The 19,589-nt window shown below is 40.6% G+C and overlaps 1 protein-coding gene across 1 annotated transcript; it reads left to right on the top strand.

The window, feature by feature from the left end:
* Positions 1–22: 22 nt before the first annotated feature.
* SLC25A40 (solute carrier family 25 member 40) lies at positions 23–18,694 on the top strand. The gene is made up of 12 exons (XM_040964994.1): positions 23–164; positions 2,931–2,999; positions 4,926–5,047; positions 6,211–6,270; positions 6,726–6,832; positions 9,935–10,002; positions 11,751–11,875; positions 12,468–12,641; positions 13,521–13,630; positions 16,524–16,605; positions 17,712–17,792; positions 18,119–18,694. Exons 3-12 carry the CDS (start codon positions 4,951–4,953, stop codon positions 18,226–18,228), a joined length of 1,014 nt encoding a protein of 337 aa, XP_040820928.1. The 5' UTR covers positions 23–164; positions 2,931–2,999; positions 4,926–4,950; the 3' UTR covers positions 18,229–18,694.
* Positions 18,695–19,589: the final 895 nt, after the last annotated feature.

Here is a 19,589-nt window from a genome sequence, read left to right as displayed (position 1 = left end):
CCGCCCTCCAGCGTCCCGCCCCGCTCTGAGGAGTTGGAGTGGCTTCGGGGTGACCACCGCGGGTGCATGCAGTATCCCCGCCGCACGGCGGGCTGTCAGCAGCACCGTCCCCCCGGCCTCTCGAACTGCCCGGAACCTCGTGCCCTTCCAGTCGCCTTCCCCAGGTACGCTTGTGTCGCGCGGGGCGGACGTCCCGGAGGCTGCGGCCCGGCCCGGGTCGCCCCGCGAGGGGTGCCCACGGTGCCCGCGGACCATCCGGCTGCAGACAGGCCGGGCAGCCCCGTGACCCCGACGCGGCCCAGGCTGCCCGCCGGCTGCTGCCTGGTTGTTGACCCCGCGCGGCCCCGCACACCGGCGCTGGCCTTCCGGGGATCAAAATGACGATGACGAGAGTGGAGAGAGGACCCTGTGGCGTGGCTCATCCTCGCGACTGGGATAACGGAGCACTGTGGTGTAGTAAAATGTGAGGCGCGAGTTGGAAAATGCCACCAAAACAGATTAGGGTGAATTGCAAATCCCTGCCCTGAAGCGCAGCCCGGGGAGACCTGTGACACCTGCTTAGCAGAAGCTGGGAACTCGGGGCTGGGTCGGGTGTTCCACAGGGCAGCTGCGAGGCAGACAGGCTTCGGTGGAGGTCCCGAGGCTCCTGCTGGAGGGCTCGGCCCGGGTGGACAGCTCGCGGGGCGGACGGTGGACGGCGGCCCCGGGCGGGTGCCCAGCCGAGGCTGCAGGTCTGCGGGCGCGGGAGGAGGCAGGCTTTGACCGAGCCTTCAGGGTTCTCATTTCTAGTCGACAGAACCTATTTTAAGATGCAAGATACCAAAAGAGTACAGGATGTTTATCTTTGTATGCTTCTGTGTGAAAGGGTCGCAAACTAGCCCAAGTCGGGGGAGTGTGAGGAGAGTGGGAGATGGGAAAGAGGACCAGCTGTAGGATGAGACCTCGGAATGCAGCTTGCAGTCCCCAACTCCCGGATGGCACATACTGGAATTTCTGTGAGCTTCTGTGGTAAGAAGGGAGTTGCAGAGAGTTCTCAGGGCTGTTAGGAGGACGTGATGGGACATTTTTGAAATCTTCATTAATATAGAATAACAGCCCAGCAGTGGCTGTCATCCTGGTGAACTCTACGCCAATCCCTCCTTCCCAAAGTTTAAGAAAATACCACGACTTGAAAAGTAGGCTTTGATGGTGCTGGTTTGTCATTGGTTTCCTTAGAATTTCTGCAGGTGGCAGAGCTAAGTACTAAGTAAATATGATGGACTTGAGGTTGACAATTTAAGCATACTGTTTACAAAAACTTTGTCAGTAGAGAAAAACATTGGGTCTTTGGGGGATTTAGTGGGTGTGGGATAGATTGAAGTATGTTTCCAGCCGAGCAGGACGAGTCTATCTGATGCTTCAGCTATGTTTCTTATTTAATGTAATGAGGCAGCACAGTGACGTAAATGAACACTTGGCCTGTCAAACTCTGACTTGACTTCGCAATTCCATAGGATGATTAAGCACAATGCTTGCCTTGCCTGTCGGTTAGTGTTTTTCTCATCTGTCATCTGAGGTTAATTTGTCACAGTGTTATTGGAGCCCATATCTTTGAGTGACTGCAGCAGGAAGGGTTTGGTCATGAATCTATGACCAGTTAGGATAGAAACCTCCTTAGCAGTGACATCGTTAATCCAACCTATCAGTGAGAAAGTGAGATTCCCACCAAGCGCGTGAAAACATGCGTGAAGAGCGTCATCACATAAAGGGTGTGCATTCACAGGGAGAACTTAAGGGCACAGGGTTCTTTGTAGTGACAAGTGTGATTAGTCAGTTAGAGCGAGGCTGAGCCCAGGAGAAAAGCCGCAACTCAAGCCATACACTCTGGTACGTGAGAGGGGCACCCCAATTCCCACCGCTTAAGCTGAATTTTTGTGATTACTGTAACCGGGAAGTCTTCACTTGTTGGTTCTCTTAAGATTCCTGTGACCTATAACAGTTCTCCCGCCATTGTTCTCTTTTTTCCCTTTCTCTATGAGCTGAGGAAAACAAGAAAATGGCAGCTAGAATTCTACCACTCCTATCATTCTATAGTACCTGTTATCTCATTACTGTAGTTTCTGTATTTCCTGTGAATTGAAAGTTAAATGTAAACCCCATTTGGATCCAAGTTAAAGATTTTTTTTTTCTCCAAGAAATATTGGTGATGCTAGGTCTTTAAATTTGTGTAACAAAATGTGCTTGTTCCGTTATAGATGATGCCAAAAGTAACATTGTGTTCAGGTCCTGAATGGTTTCCTTTTTAAGATTTATTTATTTGTTTTTTACTGGAAAGTCATATATACAGAAAAGAAGAGAGAAAGAGAGGAAGATCTTTCATCCATTGATTCATTCCCTAAGCAGCCACTATGGCTGGAGCTGAGCCAATCCAAAGCCAAGAGCCAGGAGCCTCCTCTGGGTCTCCCACATGGGTGCAGAGTCCCAAGACTTTGGGCTATCCTCAACTGCTTTCCCAGGCGACAAACAGGGAGCAGGATGGGAAGCAGGGCCACCAAGATAAGAACTAGTGCCCATATGGGATCCTGGGACACTTACAAGGCGAGGACTTTAGCCTCACTAGGCTACCACACCAGGCCCAGTTTGTTTGTTTGTTTTTTTAAAAACTGAATACGTTAACCAGGATAGCATGAAGTTTTTGTGAACATGAATTCATAACCTCAGTGCTTTTGTTACTGTGTTCTGCGTGGTCTTCCAGATACTTATCAAGAAACATTTAGTAAATACAGTATATATATATATGTGTGTGTGTGTGTGTGTACATATATGTACATATATGAATGTGTTTTATATGTTGATTTGTGTTTTTAAATCTCACTATTGCTCTCCCTTAGACTTATTTTCCCTTTCCTATATGGAACGTTGAGGGCATTGCATTCTTTTTTCCATTATAGGTTTTCAACTACTGATGCTACAAACAATAAAATACTGGAGTATACAATTGAGGAAAAGACTTAAACCAGGTACGTAGATACCAGAAGCCTAAAGAAGCCGTAAGACTACCATTCTTTTTTGTGAAAGACCCAGTTAATATAATCTACAAAACTGGGATTTCAGCTGTGGAATGTTATAATTGTTACCTGACTTGGGTAGATATACGGTGATTACATAAAATAATTTTCTTAAATAATTAGGGTGAAGGGGTATTGGTTTGTGCTGCCTACTTTTAGAAAAAGTAAATTACATGTGATGTGAGAGAAAATTTGTTGAAGATGTAGGTCATTAGAACACCATACAAGGATGGGCATGTGAGTGGGACCCTCCACCCTACCAGCTGCTTTTGGCTGGTTGTGGGGGCCTACTAGCCACCCGGCAATGAGCTCTAGAGTCTTGCAGGTATGGAATTATTGCCTAGGGACATCCACAGATAAGACCACTCTATGTGTAGGTGAGGGATGAATCCTGAGGGACTCCCAATGACAGGACCACTGTACTTGCAGATAAGCAAGGGAACTGAGACCTGGTGGTTTGGAGGGGAGAGGCTAGAAGATCTGTATGGGTCAGACTGATACACCAGCCCACATGGGAGTCCTAGATGGGCTTGTTAGCATGGAACATTGCTGACCACCACACACCACCTCACACAAAAGCTAGGGCTGGGAACCTGTCTAACAGGACTAGTTCCTAGTACTTGACTGAGTGGCAGCACAGGGGACTGATCACATTAGCTAGGGCCATGACACCAACCAACATGCGAGAGAACAAGGTCCAGGGTTAGATTCTGTGGGGGATAAGTGAGCCCAAACCCTGTGGGAATACAAGTCTCGCTGGTTAGCTCATGAGTTGGGGTGGTGATGGGCTAAGCTAGGTGTGACCATGGAACCTGCCAACACTCACGGATGCTGGGGCCTAGAATAGTCTGGGCAGGTACAGGCTGCAGCACCCACATGTGCATCCTAAAATAGGGTATGGGACAGGATGGGATGCAACATTCCACATTTCATAAAAGGCCAAGATGGAGGGGCAGGCTATGCCGGTCAAGGGCTTAGAATGTGAAATCTGGGTCTGGAAGTGAGCCGAGTGGGAGAACTTGAGAAACCCCTCGTGAGTCATAGCGCCCACTGGTGAGCATGTGGTCCAGGTCTAAGGGTCGGGCAGGCTGGTATCAAAAAAAAAGTTAGATCTTATAATATGCATTTTCCATTTACTCTTTGAAGATCCTTGATGTGCATGAATTTCAAAATTTTTCCCAAAAGTAAATGTATTTAAATTCCATTTTTCTTTAACTTTTCATGTCCCCACATGTATCATATGTATTTATGTATATACATATGTATTTTTACAGTTTGCATATACATATAAGAGAGTATAGACACAAATATACACACAGCTTATGCTGCAAGTAGTGTATCTAGACTTTTGAAAAGATGATACCTCTATGTTATCACTGATTATTTTTCAATAATGTTTTTAATAAATGATTTACGATTTTTTGTGTATTATCTGACTTTCAACAAAGGACCTCTGATGCTTTGCTCACCAGTTTTTTTTAAAGATAATGAATGCTTCTTATGAAGCTTCGTGTCTTGTTTTATGCCTATGTGGCAACATTCGATGCAGCAGAAGTAGTGTGGCAGGTGTGTGAGTAGTTGATATTCACCAGTCTGTGACTTGTTGATCAGCCCCTTTCATTCTGTGCTGGGTTTAGGTTCTTTCCTGTGTCTTAGATCCCCTACAAACATGATGCTGCTCACAGGGCCTCCTCACCGAAGAACGTCACCATGTGACGTGATATCGTCATGGCAATTGTGTGCTACCTTTGTGTGTGCAACATTAGTTGAAAACATGAACTTTGGGATAAGTTCTCATTCTTGCTTTTATTTCCTTTTTAGCAATTAATTTTAAGGACATTTTCTAATCAAGCTTATTTTTTTGCCCTTCTATAACAGATTTTTCTTCGATCAGTTAGAAAGTATGGAGCCTGATACAGTGGCACCGCAGCCCATCAGAGTGACACCTGTTCAGCAGATGCTTGCCTCCTGTACAGGAGCTGTGTTGACCTCCCTAATGGGTAAGGTGCTTCACACACACCACACAACCTTGGCTGTCCCAGTGTTTTACTGACTGTGAAGTATGACATGTCTGTCAAGAATTCTCGTATTCCTTCTTTGGCACAGTGATATGAAAAGATCCTGGCCAGGGAAGAGGGAGACAGGTTTTACTGCTTGCTGAGTGAATGCGGCTAGGAACAGTACTCAGACACGACTTTCAGACTGGAGTCTTAGAGTAGTCTTTTGTGTGTGTGTGTGGTTCCTTTCAGTATTAAACTTTATGACTGTTGCCTATTTTTAAAATAGCTAACAAGAAGATGAAATAAAACTGACACAGTAAATAACTTATACAGAATTTGGACAACTGATAGTAACAACAAATGTAAAATTAGTGATGTGCATTAACAATTACTTAAATTTCTCTGCATCACATTTTATTTGGTTTTGTCATTATTATAAACATAGCAAAATAACAGGTGAAACTTTAGCATTTTTAATTTGAATTGTTGAGAGATAAACAAGTTAACAAACAGATCTAACTAATTGCTTTGTGATGTAGAACATTCAAGGGCAGAAATTTAGAGCTGTAAAGCCTCAGGGGTTATGACTTGCCTTCCTCAGAGGAGGTGTTTTCTTAAAAACCACCCTTGATGGCACTTTAATGTGGATACAATATTTTACAGTAACTAAACTCATTTTTCTTTCCTGTGCTGTTGCCAAATGGTATAACACAACTTAAAGACAATTTATGACTGTGTAACTCAAATTTTCATTTCCTATCTTTTTGATACAAGTGGATTTAATACAGTGGGTAAGCCAGTTGATTAATAATCACTTGTAACACAAAATGATTCTCAACTGTCTAAGTAGGCTTTTGGAGCTTTATTCCTTACCTACAGAACATACTGGCTCATAAATATTGGTATTTTAATATTACTGTTAATGGAATTATAGCTGAAAATTATGGAACAAGTATTATACATATATTATATATATAATATATATATATATAGTGCTAATTCTCTTTAGGCAAAATTCAAGTTGGAATGTTACACTCAAGACTAAGATAAATTTACCTATCACATAGTCATAAGGGAAACTATGAATTGATGTATTTTGTGTTTTGAAAGTTGTACAGTTTAGAAGTATCACTTGCTAATTGAATCTTAATGTTTGCTTTTAGTGACACCCCTGGATGTAGTTAAAATTCGGCTCCAAGCTCAACATAATCCATTCCCCAAAGGTATGAGTGCTAATGCTCCTGAAAATGCTGTTACCTTTTTTAATGTTAGGGCATGCACTTTTGCATGTGTGACATTAATTTTTATTAATTTGATGGGCTTTGTACCTTTTTATCCTCCTGCAGGCACATTTCTCACCATTTAGTGGTACGTGATGAGGTGTAGGCAGAAATCAAGATGCACACATCAGTGTTTTATGAACCTGTGTGTAGTTGGATGTGTGCCTTCCAGGCAGTGATGCAGCAGCACAGCCAAGGGAGCCTTGGATTCTAGGTGCCTCAGTTATCCCGAGCCAATCATATTTCATCTTAGAAAGCAGAGATAGTTCCCTTTCTTTTTCAAGGCTATTTCTCTTTTCTTAAGTATCTAGCCCCCTCATTGTACCTCCAGTTTGCTCATCTGTAAAACTAATCCCGTGATGTGAAGTGATTGTTGACAGTTGCTGTCTTCCTTGTAGGAAAATGTTTCGTGTACAGTAATGGCCTCATGGATCACGTGTGCGTCTGTGAAGAGGGAGGCAACAAAGTGTGGTATAAGAAGCCAGGCAACTTCCGGGGGACAATGGTGAGAAGACTACAGAACTCAGAATCACTGTGTGTCTTCTTCCCTTTCCATTTAGGTCTGAAGGATTTCTGTTTACACAGAAGTAATGAGTCCATCTGTCTAAAGGAAAAAAGGAAATGCTTTGCTTTTTAACCCTCTGTGCTTTTCATTAGTTCATGCATTTTATTACATTAAAAAGGGAGGGAGCTAAGTTTTTTTTTTAGTTTACTTTTTTGACTTTTATAGGTCAAAAGAAATTTAAAGGGGCCCAGCGTGATGGCGCAGTGGTTAAAGTCCTCGCCTTGCACGCCCCAGGATCCCATATGGGCGCCGGTTCTAATCCCGGCAGCCCCGCTTCCCTTCCAGCTCCCTGCCTGTGGCCTGGGAAAGCAGCCGAGGACGGCCCAAGGCTTTGGGAACCTGCACCCGCGTGGGAGACCCGGAAGAGGCTCCTGGCTTCGGATCGGCATAGTATCGGCCCGTTGCGCTCACTTGGGGAGTGAATCATTGGACGGAAGATCTTCCTCTCTGTCTCTCCTCTCTGTATATCCGCCTTTCCAATAAAAAAATAATAAAAATAAATCTTTAAAAAAAAAAAGAAATTTAAAGAAAAGTAAATCTCCTATACCCAGTAGTAAGATCTCACAAAACTAGTACAGTACACAACAAGGATGTTGACATTTATAAATAGTTCACATGAAGAATAATCCTGTAACCACAAGGATCTTGCCTGTTTCCCTTAAATTGTTATGTATTTGTTTTTGCTTTGTTTGAAAGGCAGACAGAGAACTCCCATTCCCTAGCTCACAACCGTAACATTTAGGCTGGCTCTGTTACTTTACGTTCCCATCAACATTGCATGGTTGGTCAGTTTCTGTGCATCTTCGTGAGCATTAGTGTTGTGACTATTACAAGTTTTATTTGTTGAAAGAGATCCTTCATCTGCTGTTCCTCTCCCCAGATGCCCACAGCACCCCGGGCTGGGGTTTGCCATGTGGGTGGCCCATGCCACGTGCCTCTTCCCAGGTACTGGAACAGAAGCCACGTTGGCAGCAAGCACGTGACGCAGTCAGTTAACTGATCGCCCTTTTGTTGTTCTTGTTCTGTGTTTTTGTAGCAGTTGTGAGATTGTCTAGATTGGTATCTCATTATGTTTTAATTTGCATCTTTTTGCAAGATGATGATGTTGCCCATATTTTCCTGTGTTTTTTTTTTTTTTTTGGCCATCAGTGAATTGGCTCTTTGCCCATATTATAATTAAATTGATTGTATTTTTTTTGCTGTTGTGTTTTGAGAATTCTTTGTATATAACAGATACTAGCCCTTTGTTTTGGATGTGTAGTTTGCAAATTTTTTCCCCCACACTTTTTAAAAAAGATTTCTTTATTTTTATTTGAAAGGCAGATTTTCAGAGAGGAGAGACAGATCTTCCAACCTCTGGGTCACACTCTCCCCTCTCCCCCGCCCCACAAAATGGTCACAAAGGCCAGAACTGAGCTGATCCAAAGCTAGGAAGTAGGAGCTTCTTTCTGGCCTGCCTTGTGGGGATAGGAGCCATCCTCTGCTACTCTCCCAGGCATGCGCAGGGAGCTGGATCAGAAGTAGAACAGCCAGGACACAAACCGAAGCCCATATCTGATGGAAGTGCTTGCAGGAGGATTAGCTTGCTGAGCTACTACACCTTTTCATGGAGGATATGTTTTTATTTTTTTTTAAATCCTCTTTATCATTTTTTTCCTTCTAGATCATGCTAAGATCTCTAGATCAGTGTAAGAAGTCTCTACTTACCTTAGGACTCTTTCCTAAATTTTTATCCTTAAAATTGTATAGCTTTACGTTGTATTGGGATCCTTGCTCCATTATTTTTTATAACTATGAAGCGGAGATTGAAGCTTGTATGTTTGTGGCTGCTGCCGATGCCCGCGGCTATCCAGTTGCACTGACTGAGAAGGCTCTCTTTCTTCCACTGAGTTGCTTTTTTGTACATTTAACCAAAATCCTCTGGAAATACTGAGTGCATCTGTTCCAGGAGTTCATGTTCAGTTCCATTGATACATGCCTCTTGCTCTGTCCTCACTGTAGCTTTGTTATAAGCATTAATTATTAAGTATTCAAATCGGATTCTTCCTGTTTCATTCTTATGTTTCTTTTTCAAAATCATGTTCCATACTCCCCAGGTTCCTTTGTATTCCCATGTATATTTTGGAATAATCTTGTCAGTATAGGCAAAAAAAAAATCTTGCTATGATTTCTGTAGGGATTTCACTGTCTATATAAACTTAGGGAGAAATTTAATATACCATGTTATATTTATTGATATTACTTATTGGCCATTGGATTATTTCTACTATTGCACTGAATAATGCTGGTATGAATCTTCATGTTTTTGTGTGACTTTGTGTTTTAACTTCTCATGATTACATACCCAGAATTTAGAGTGATCCGCTCATGTGGTAATTCTGTTTATCCTCTGGAGAATATGCCAGAATGTTCTCCTAGGTGGCTCTACCATGTTACAGTACCTTCAGTCTTGGATAAGGGCTACAGTTTTGCCACATTCTCACCAGCACTTACCATTGTCTGTCTTTGTATTTTAGCTTACCTAGTAGAAGTGAAGTCCCATCTCACTTTGGTTCTGATTTGCATTTCCATAATGATCAGTGTTGTTGAACAGTTTTTTTCACAGGCTTATTGGCCATGTGTGTGCATTCTCTGCAGATGTGTCTATGAACAGCCTTTGCAAATTTGTTTTGTTTTACTCATTATTATTGACATATAAGAGTTTGTTAGCAACAGAAATCCTTTCTGTAGCTCCCTATTTTTGGTTCCTCTCCGAGATTTCCTGGTGGGCTTTGGTCGTAGGTTCTCAGACTTATAATTTGGAGAGCTTATTGGACTAACCATCTGCCTTTGTACTTCCTCATTTTTATAATATTTCCAAGGCTTTAAGCTCTAGAAATGATTGATTTAATTGGTATTGAGATTGTGATTTTTAAAAGGATGGACATAAGCCCAATAAACTAACTTTATAAATGTTTGAATCAAGTTTCCAGTACTTTTAACTGTAAATGTTTAGATAGCAGGTCTCACGGTATGTTGACTACTTTTTTACTGTGATTTTAGGATGCCTTCTTAAAAATCATTCGAAATGAGGGAATTAAATCACTGTGGAGTGGGCTTCCCCCTACCCTGTAAGTTGGAATTAAATTTTTTTCCTACTAAATGATTGTTTCATTGTGCTTTTAAAGATTTATTTGAAACTCATGTTGTGTATGTGTGTGTGTGTGTGTGTGTACACACACAGAGGAAGCTTCCATCTTTTGGTTTGCTCCCCAGATGGTCACAATGGCTGGTGCTGACCAGGCCAACTCTAGGGGCCAGGAGTTTAATGTGTAGCTCTCATGTGTGTATCAGGAACCCAGATGCTTCTCTCAGGCAGTTAACAGGATGTGGGATGGGAAGCGGAACTGTGAAGACACAAACCAGTTCCTGTATGAAATGCTGGCACCATAGGCAGCACCTTTTATCAACTATGCTGCACGTGCCCCTGTTGTGGTGTTTCTGTTTGTGTATTTTCAATCTTGGATTTTGAATACTGAGAACTGGCTCACTTTCAGTAATGTCTCGAGAGTCTCACAACCACGCATACACTGGATGTGGTGCTGGAAGGGCTCCCAGGGCCTGCACCAGCTGGAATGTAGGGTTGGAAAGCAATTTCAAGCATTGAACCTCAACAGTCGGATATAGGATGTGACTATCTTTTTTTTTTTTTAGCATTTTGATTTATGCTCAGTTTATAGTTTAGCTTTTTTCAAAGATTTATTTATTTTCATTGTAAAGGCATATTTACAGAGAGAAGGAAAGACAGAAAGGAAGATCTTTTGTCTACTGGTTCACTCCCCAAGTGGCCACAATGGCTGGAGCTGAGCTGATCTGAAGCCAGGAGCCAGGAACTTGCATTTATGTGAGAAATCTGAATGAAAACTTCTGGTTGCTGGCTCTTGGCTTTGACCTGGCACAGTTCTAGCAGTAACTGCTATTCAGAGAGTTAATCAGTGGATGGAAAATCCTCCCTCTTTCTCTAACTTTGCTTTTCAAGTAATTAAATCAATATTTATGGCTCAGGGCGGTAACCTAGTGGCTAAAGTCCTCACCTTGCATGCACCAAGATCCCATATGGGTGCTTGTTCATGTCCTGGCTGCTCCACTTCCCATCCTGCTCCCTGCTTGTGGCCTGGAAAAGCAGTTGAGGATGGCCCAAAGCCTTGGGACCCTACACCCACATGGGAGACCCAAAAGAAGCTCCTGGCTCTTGGCTTTAGATTGGTTCAGCTCCAGCCATTGTGGCTACTTAGGAAGTGAGCCAGCAGACAGAACATCTTTCTGTCTCTTCTCTCTGTAAATATGCCATTACGATGAAAATAAATAAATCTTAAAAACAAAATTTTTCTTCCAAAATAAAATCAATCTTTAAAAAAAAAATGAAGAATTATGTCTAGGCTAGTTTTTTGAGGTTTCAGCTTAGGAGAGGGGCAGCATGTGACCTGGTGGTGACAGTGATGGCTGGGACACGTGCTGCCCCCCATCCGAGCACGTGGGTTTCACCCTGACTCCGGGTATCAGCTTGCAGTGAATGTGCATCTGTGGAGAAGAGGCACAGGGTGGCATTGATGGTCAGGAAGTTGGGTCCCTGCTCCCAGCCCGAGGTCTCAGCCCCAGCCTCATCCTCGGCTGCTAAGGACTATGGGAAGGGAATCAGCATATGGGAACTTTGTCTACTGTCTCTCATTCTCTGAGACTGTATTTCACACTTTGTATGTCTCTCTCTCAATATGTTTGGTTTTGTTTTAGTTTGTGTAATAATAATTTAAATTTTAAGAGTATGTTAGAGACCTGCTGTTGATTTTGAACAAATCTTTTGTGCATGCATCTCCGACAGAGTGATGGCGGTTCCTGCTACAGTTATTTATTTTACCTGCTATGATCAGTTAACTGCTGTTCTGAAGTCTAAACTAGGAGAAAATAAAACCTCCATTCCAATTTTTGCTGGAATTATAGCCAGATGTAAGTAATAAACCTTTATTTTTATTTTGATTTCTTTTCAAAGCATGTGTGTAACTGTTGGCGTTCGTGGAGCATATGTGTAATACACAGGGTCCTGCTAAGCTGTTTTGTTGTATTACTGTTTCTGTAGTTAACGTTGTCACATGGAATGGTGATCGCCTGTAGAAAGAGCAGCAATTAGTCCACGTTAGGTGATGCTCAGGCCAAGCTGTTAGAATGACATCCAACAATGGTTCTGAATGACCTGAGCTTTCAACAGTGTCCCCTGGCACCAATTAGGACAATGTTCTCAACCGCTGTCCTTCTGAACTTTGGGCATCAGAATTTATTCAGAAGGAAATTTGCCTCCATTTATGGAAGTATGCTTTCTAAAATGGTATGTTTTGGGGTGTTAGCTGAAATGAGTTTTTATAACAGTTCTGTTGAGTATAACATTTCTGGAACTGCTCTTAAAGAACCAGGATGTTGACATCATTAGATACTTTGGAATTAAAGTTTATCAAAAAATGCATTAAATATTCATCTTTTGGATGTGTGTTTGCATAACACATTATTTTGTTTCATTCTGTTTTCCCTTGCTTGCTTGTATTAGTTGGTGCAGTCACTGTGATAAGTCCCTTGGAATTGATTAGAACCAAGATGCAGTCTAAGAAGTTTTCTTACAAGGAGCTGCATCGCTTTGTCAGCAAGAAGGTGTCTGAGGATGGCTGGATTTCCCTTTGGAAGGGCTGGGTGCCCACAGTTCTCAGAGATGTACCTTTCTCAGGTGGGATACATAGCATGAGTGTCTAATCAGTTTTGAACAGCCTTGTCGTATTTCTGTATTATTTCACTGAAACGGAAGCCCTTTATGCTGTAGTGACACCCAACTCCTCATTCATTATTGTCAGTTCATGACAAACTTTCATGGATTAAATAGTTTCTGCAAGCCTGGTTTTCTTTTCTCCTTGTTTTCAATTTATTGTTAATCAATTTTATATTAAATATCACAGGGTACAAATTACCTTTAATAATCTAGATTTAATTAGTTAAAATACTAAAATGGGATTCACAAAAAGCTGGATCAGGACTACAGCTGCAGTCTGCATAGAATGCCCACAGGTTTGCCTGTTACACCACCCTGCCGGCCCTGCGTGTCTTCATTTTTCATAAACATAGCTTTTCCTTTTCTTTATTTTCATGTTTTTGCCAATGTGTGTTATCATGTAAAGGTTTTGATAACTTTTGCATTTCTGGCGTAGCACACCTCACGCATGATATATACTCTTTGAAAGAATAATTCTGGCCTCTGTTGCTTGTTGTTTCAGAATTTGAACATCTGTGTTCCTCAGCCAGGCTGCCTTCCCTTTCTCCTACTATTCGTGTGTGTGTGTGTGTGTGTGTGTGTGTGTGTGTGTGTGTGTGTGTGTGATTATAGACCAGATGTACTGCTGTGCAGTTTTGTTTATAAGACTGCCAGAATATTACTGAGAATTGTGTGCTCTCCCTTTTTAAAAAGTTATACCAGGTGTAGGTATCTAAACAGGAAGTTGTTTTCAAGGTTAGACATTTTCGTTTCCTTTAGTAAATATTCCCTGTAAACCTTTCCTTTAAAGTTTCCATTTCATTTCTGAATGTGTATTCATTTCATGTTCTGTTTTTGTAGCACTGTACTGGTATAACTACGAAATTTTAAAGAAATGGTTGTGTGAGAAATCTGGTTCATATGAACCAACGTTTATGATCAACTTTACTTCAGGGGCATTGTCTGGTTCTGTAAGTTTATTCTTTTCTTCTTAGTAATCCAGAAAACTGATAACTGTTACAACAAAATATTATTTGTATTTCATACATATTAAGATAGTAATTTGGGGGTTGTATCGCTGTAAGAATTTTCTAAATATTTGCCATCCTAATTTATAAGGATAAATTAACCAGTTAATATTTTAAAGTATACTTTGTGTTTATATTTTTTGTCATATGAAAATACATTATCAGGTTTTTCCAAGAAACACTGAGGATTTTTAAAGATAGCTACAGTTTTGAGAATGATAAAAGTTTTTTTCTTTTTTTTATTAATTACATTGGAGAATGATAAAACTTAAATACATTGTTATATATAGAAAATTTGGTTTTTTATATATGTATATATATATATATAAGTTCAATAAAAGCTAGTAGATAATATTTCATGGAGTCTCAGCCCATATGTTTAACCATATTGAGAAAAACAATCCTCCACTGTTAATGCTCATTTCTTTGGAAACATTTTGACTAAGTACTTGAAAGAATTCAATAGATTAGCAGACAGAAGGGAGGAATCACAAATGGCTCTCTTTATGCAGTAGACAGTTCACCTTCCCCAGCCCTCAGTAGAATGGCAAATCATGTACTGGACTTCCTTTATGAGATTCGGGTCATCATGACCTTAGTATAAGGGTTTTCTTATAACCTCGTGCTTCCAATGTGAATTTGTGATAACAGTAAGACATTGACACCCCAGAACACAATTTAAAAAAGAGTGATAGGGCAGAGGTGAAGTGATGGAGAGCTGAAGACAGAAAGTCTAGACTGGAAGGCCAGGGAAGCTGAGTTCAGAACTTAGGTATGGATAATTGAATGCCTGTCATCTATCGGATAAACCAATGGGCCAGAAGCCTCCCGAGCCAAAACTGACAATTACTTTCATTGAGTAATGCCTTCAAGATGTTTTACCACTTTATGGACATATGGAGGGAGACTATTTTACAGAGGTGGAGGTGGAGAGATCACCCGCCTTCTGATTCAATCCTCAAACACAGGCAGCGTTTGGTGCTGGACAAGCCTGAAACCAGGAGCCAGAATCTTCACCTGGGTCACTCACAGGGGTGGCAAGGATCCAACTGCTTAAACTACTGCCTCCTGGGGTGGCTCATTAGCAGAAGGCTGGCATCCCAAGCACCATTGTGTTGACCTTGTTGTTGTTAAAGATTTATATATTTTCATTTGAAAGGTGGATTTACTAGAAGGAGAAGAGAAATCTATTTGCTGATTCACTCCCCAAGTGGTCTTAATGATAGGAGTTGAAGTTGACCTGAAGTCAGGCGCCAGGGGCTTCCTCCAGTCTCTTATGTGGGTTACAGGGTTCTAAGGAGTTGGCCATCCTCTGGTGCTTTCCAGGTCATAACCAGGAAGCTGAATCAGAAGTGGAGCAGTTGGGACAGGAACCAGTGCCAAAACAGAATCCCAGGGCTGTAATTGGAGGATTAGTATACGCTGTTCCTCGCCTCACCACCATCAAGCAACATCTTAATGCTGCTGTCAGATTCCTAAGAAAAATTACTTTTAATGATTCTTTTAAGTGATCTAGAAAAGTCACAAAGGTACAACTATTTTCAAATAAGGTTGTGTTTCTACAACAAAAAACACATGAACTGTTTCCAAGCTTTCTTTCAGAATACAAGACACTTAGAACATCATCATTTTGAAATATGTCAGAGGGGCTTACACGGCCTCATGGTGGAGGAGCGTGTCAGAGGGGTTTACACGGCCTCATGGTGGAGGAGTGTGTCAGAGGGGCTTACACGGCCTTGTGGTAGAGGAGTGTGTCAGAGGGGTTTACACGGCCTCATGGAAGTTGCACAGAGGTAGAGACAGTCACTAATTTGGATCTGCCCTTAAATCTTTGAATCTGATCTCAAAAGCTTAAACAAATCATAAATGATTTTAAGGGGCATTCTATGAGTCCTGGCTAGATGTGAGATGAGAAGCAAAAAATAAACAGTAAGCTTAACTCTGTATAACTGTTATATCAAATATTATAATATTCTTAAAAACCTTTACTTACTCAGAAGATCCTCTCTCGGGGCCAGCCTGTGGTACAATGGATTGGCATGCTGGCATCCCGTATAAGTGCTGGTTTGAATCTCACCTGCTCCACTTCTAATCTAGGTCACAGCGACTGAGCCCAGAAGACAATGAAAGATTGGCATGAAGCTCGGTCCCCTGGCACCATGTGGGAAACCTGGGCTGAGCTGAGCTATCTGGCTCGGCCCCCGACATTTAGACATTTGAGGAATGAACCAGCAGAAAGACGCCTCTCTTCTTTAACTTTGGCTTTCAAATAAATCTTTAAAAAAAAATCTTCCCTTGCTTAATTATCATACTATGGAGATTTCACATGAAATCACTTTTGAGAAAACCACCTTAAAATTTAAATCATGAAAGCTTTTAATGATATTTGATAAACGTGTTAACAAAGAGAAGGCATATAGAACTCAACGTTTGAAGTCTGTTATTTCTTGAATATTTAAAATTTATTGTTAAAACATTTGCTGAGAATTTTCAATACTTACATTCAAGCTACCTGAATTTCTGCTTTACATTTCCTGTGAAGCAAAGGCATGGTGTTGCGCACAAAAGCACCCTAAATCCTGAGTGCTCTTTTTGGGGTCAGAGAGATTTCATTGGAATTATAGCTCTGTTGCCATTCACCGTGTGACCTCAAGAAAATAAAGTTTTTCTGAGCTTTGTGAGAAATATGTAAGACACACACACCTGGTTTTGCTTAAGGCCCACTTGGTTATGATTTATTTATATTTTTACTAAATAATATGTTACCTAGAAGAATGTAAAAGTATTTTAGGGAAAAAAAAGTGGGCTTAAAGTAACCAATGTTTCTTTTTGATAGTTTGCAGCTATTGTAACTTTACCATTTGATGTCGTAAAAACTCAAAAGCAGACACAACTTTGGACACATGAAACTCATAAAGGTAAGTTTGTTTGTAAGATGCAATTTTTGCTTGTTTATCAAAAATAGTTAGAATTATATATAGTAAAAAAAGCACAATTATTTTCTTATTCCTTATTCTTTATATAATGGAAATGATAAATGTATACTATTAAAACGTAACACTCAGAAAAATTATTCTAAACCCAAACAAAACATCCAAGAAATCTTAAGGTCTAATGTTTTTCTTTAAAGATGTATTTACTTGTTTGTTTGACAGAATGACAGAGCAGGAGCCTCCATCTGGGTGCTTTTGCCAACTGAGCCCAAAGCCAGGGCCGGGCCAGGCTAGGACCAGGTGTCAGGAACCTCCCTCCTAGAGGGTCTCTGTCTGGGTGGCAGGAAACTTCTTCCCCTGCACATCAGCAGGGAGCTGGATGGAGGTGGAGCGCCTGGGACTTGAACCTAGTATGGTATGCAGGGGTAATTTGCTGTGCGGCAGTGTCTGCTTCCTGATTTTCCTTGACTGCTATCAGTGAAGTCTCCTAAATACGATCCAGAAGGATAAATGGTCGTCTTTCTGATTTGAGGGACAGAGATCCACTGACTCACTCCCCAGATGCCTGCATCTTCAAGGGCTGAGCTGGGGCCCCAGCCAGGAGCTAGAAGGGCAGTGAAAAAAGAAAGAAAGAGAAAGGAAAGAAAGAAGGAAAAGAAAGAAGGAAACAAAACAAAGATTTTTTTAAAAAGCTGTAAAAATTTAAATGACAAATGGTTATCAGGACTTGTTTGGGATTTCCTATAAAGGTTAATACACATCTTTTAAATATTTGTAATGAAATATGTTTAAGGAATGAAAAAAATGTAAAGAATTCTGTACCAAGCTTCAGAATCAGACATTACCACTTGAACCCTTCTGGATTGTTCTCCCTGACATCCAGCTGCCATATGCCCTCAAAAGTAATCTTTGCCTACTTTTTCATAAATCCAACTGTTAAAAATAAGATTGAAAATAGCTCTTTACATAAAATAGTTCTTCTGTTCTATTAACTAAATGATGTATCCTCAGATGGCACAAACACCACCTTATTTGTATTACCTGTATTAGAAATTTCATTGATTTAGACTGGCATTTTTTCTTTTATTTAGTTCCTGTGCCTTTGCAAATGTCAACTTGGGTTATAATGAAGAACATCGTTGCAAAAAATGGAGTTTCTGGATTATTTGCAGGTAAAACTACTTGCTTTCGCAAATCAGTGCTCCATCACCTAGCGGTGACATTCAGGGGAAAGTCCACGTTACATTCCAGGTTAATTATTTTCTCCTAAAAGTGTTAAATAACACTAGATTTGCTCTCAGTAAAATAGCATTTCTATATACATTGGAGCTGAAGTTAGAAATTTGAAAATGAACCCTTTGACCTGTTTACTAACAATTTAAAGTACAAAATTTTATACATCGGTTAGTATATTAAAATGAACCCCCAAAAAGTTGTTTATTTATTTATTTGTTTTTTAATGAAGGCTAATGTGCTGTTTTTCCTGTTCTCCTCTCAGGCCTGACACCTCGCTTGATTAAAATAGCCCCTGCCTGCGCTGTTATGATCAGCACGTATGAATTGGGAAAGGCTTTTTTCCACAAACAGAACACTCGAAGGCAGCAGTAGTAGCGATGCTGCACCTGGGGAGAGCACCCAGCGCCCAGCGAGGTGGACGCTCCTGGGAAAGGACTTTGGCCACAGTTATGTCTTTACAATGATTTTTTTTCTTTCCTGGCATTTAAATGATAATTTTTAATCTACCTATATATTTAAAAATAAATTATATCCTATTTTTGGAGGTAGTTAAAAAGCTATCCCAGAAATCACAATCACTGGGTATTTCTCATAAAAAAAGGGATTATTCTTTCGCATTGAAAGCAGTGTATGAGAATTTAATATACGTATTTAATGGCTTTTTTAGGATAATTGAATCACATTGGGAGTGGGTCAGACACATCAGAGCTTTTTTGAATTACATGCAAATGATGGACAGAGTCTAGAAGGAAAAGCCCAAATCTTATGCACATTTAAATTATGTATGTGGGCATTTCAATGGATAATACAAGGCAGCCATTAAATAAATCATTCTTGTTTACCAAATATTACCTGTGGGTTTTTTTTTGGGGGAGTGGTTTTGGTAATTCAAAGACATGAGGTTTTTTTTCATCATGTTAGTTTAAGGCCTCATTTGCATTAATGTTTCTATGATTAAAGATGTGACTATTTTATCTTTATAAACCAAAACATATTCATGTGGTATGGCCTGTATCATTTCCGATTTCTCTTTCACTGAAGCAGTAAGCGTTTACTCCAGTATGCTCCAGTGTATAGTAGGGAAATGCACTGTGTTTAGTTAGCAAAACTAAACTGGGTACAGGAAGGACCTCGGTTTTTAATCCAACTACCATTTATGGTTCCCCAGGTGTACTAACTTATTCTAACACAATGAATATCATCATAGGTTAAGCATATCCAAAATTTTAGAACCTGAGCATTTTTGAGTGCAGAAATGTCACCAATGGAAAATTTTATACCTAACCTCATGGGCTGCAGTTACAGCACAAAGCATACTGAAAAGATCACATAAAGTTACCTTTAGGCTGTGTGTGTCTGTGTGTACGTGTGTGTCTGTGTGTGTACATATAGTGCATATATATATCTATATACACACATAAATCCTAAATGAATTTGATATTTAGGCTTGGGCCCCCTTCTAGAACTGTCCTTTTTATATGTACAAATATCCCAATATCCAGAGAATCACAACTCTGAGCCGTTTTTGGTTCCAGGCATTTTCAGCTAAGGACACTCATTCTGCACTATGAAAGCAGCCCAGCATTGGTCTGCTCTGCTATGAAGCTAGCCAAAACACTGTCAGTCAAGAAAACTGCTTTCAATCATAGCCATGACTAAGTAATTTAGCTGTATATGTAAGAATAAATGATGATGGTGAGAGGAAGTTTTATGTTTTATTCTCAGCTCTCTAA

Source organism: Ochotona curzoniae, unplaced genomic scaffold (genome assembly GCF_017591425.1).
Source record: "Ochotona curzoniae isolate NIBS_2020 unplaced genomic scaffold, NIBS_Ocur_1.0 scaffold_3835, whole genome shotgun sequence".
In the NCBI taxonomy this organism is placed as follows: domain Eukaryota; kingdom Metazoa; phylum Chordata; class Mammalia; order Lagomorpha; family Ochotonidae; genus Ochotona; species Ochotona curzoniae.
This window is presented reverse-complemented; position numbering and strand designations above follow the sequence as displayed.

Coding starts and splice junctions, on each gene's coding strand:
- SLC25A40 (XM_040964994.1), top strand. CDS start 4,951: ATGGAGCCTGATACAGTGGCACCGCAGCCCATCAGAGTGACACCTGTT. Junction 6,271..6,725: donor ACATAATCCATTCCCCAAAG/GTATGAGTGCTA, acceptor TCTTCCTTGTAG/GAAAATGTTTCGTGTACAGT. Junction 16,606..17,711: donor GACACATGAAACTCATAAAG/GTAAGTTTGTTT, acceptor TCTTTTATTTAG/TTCCTGTGCCTTTGCAAATG.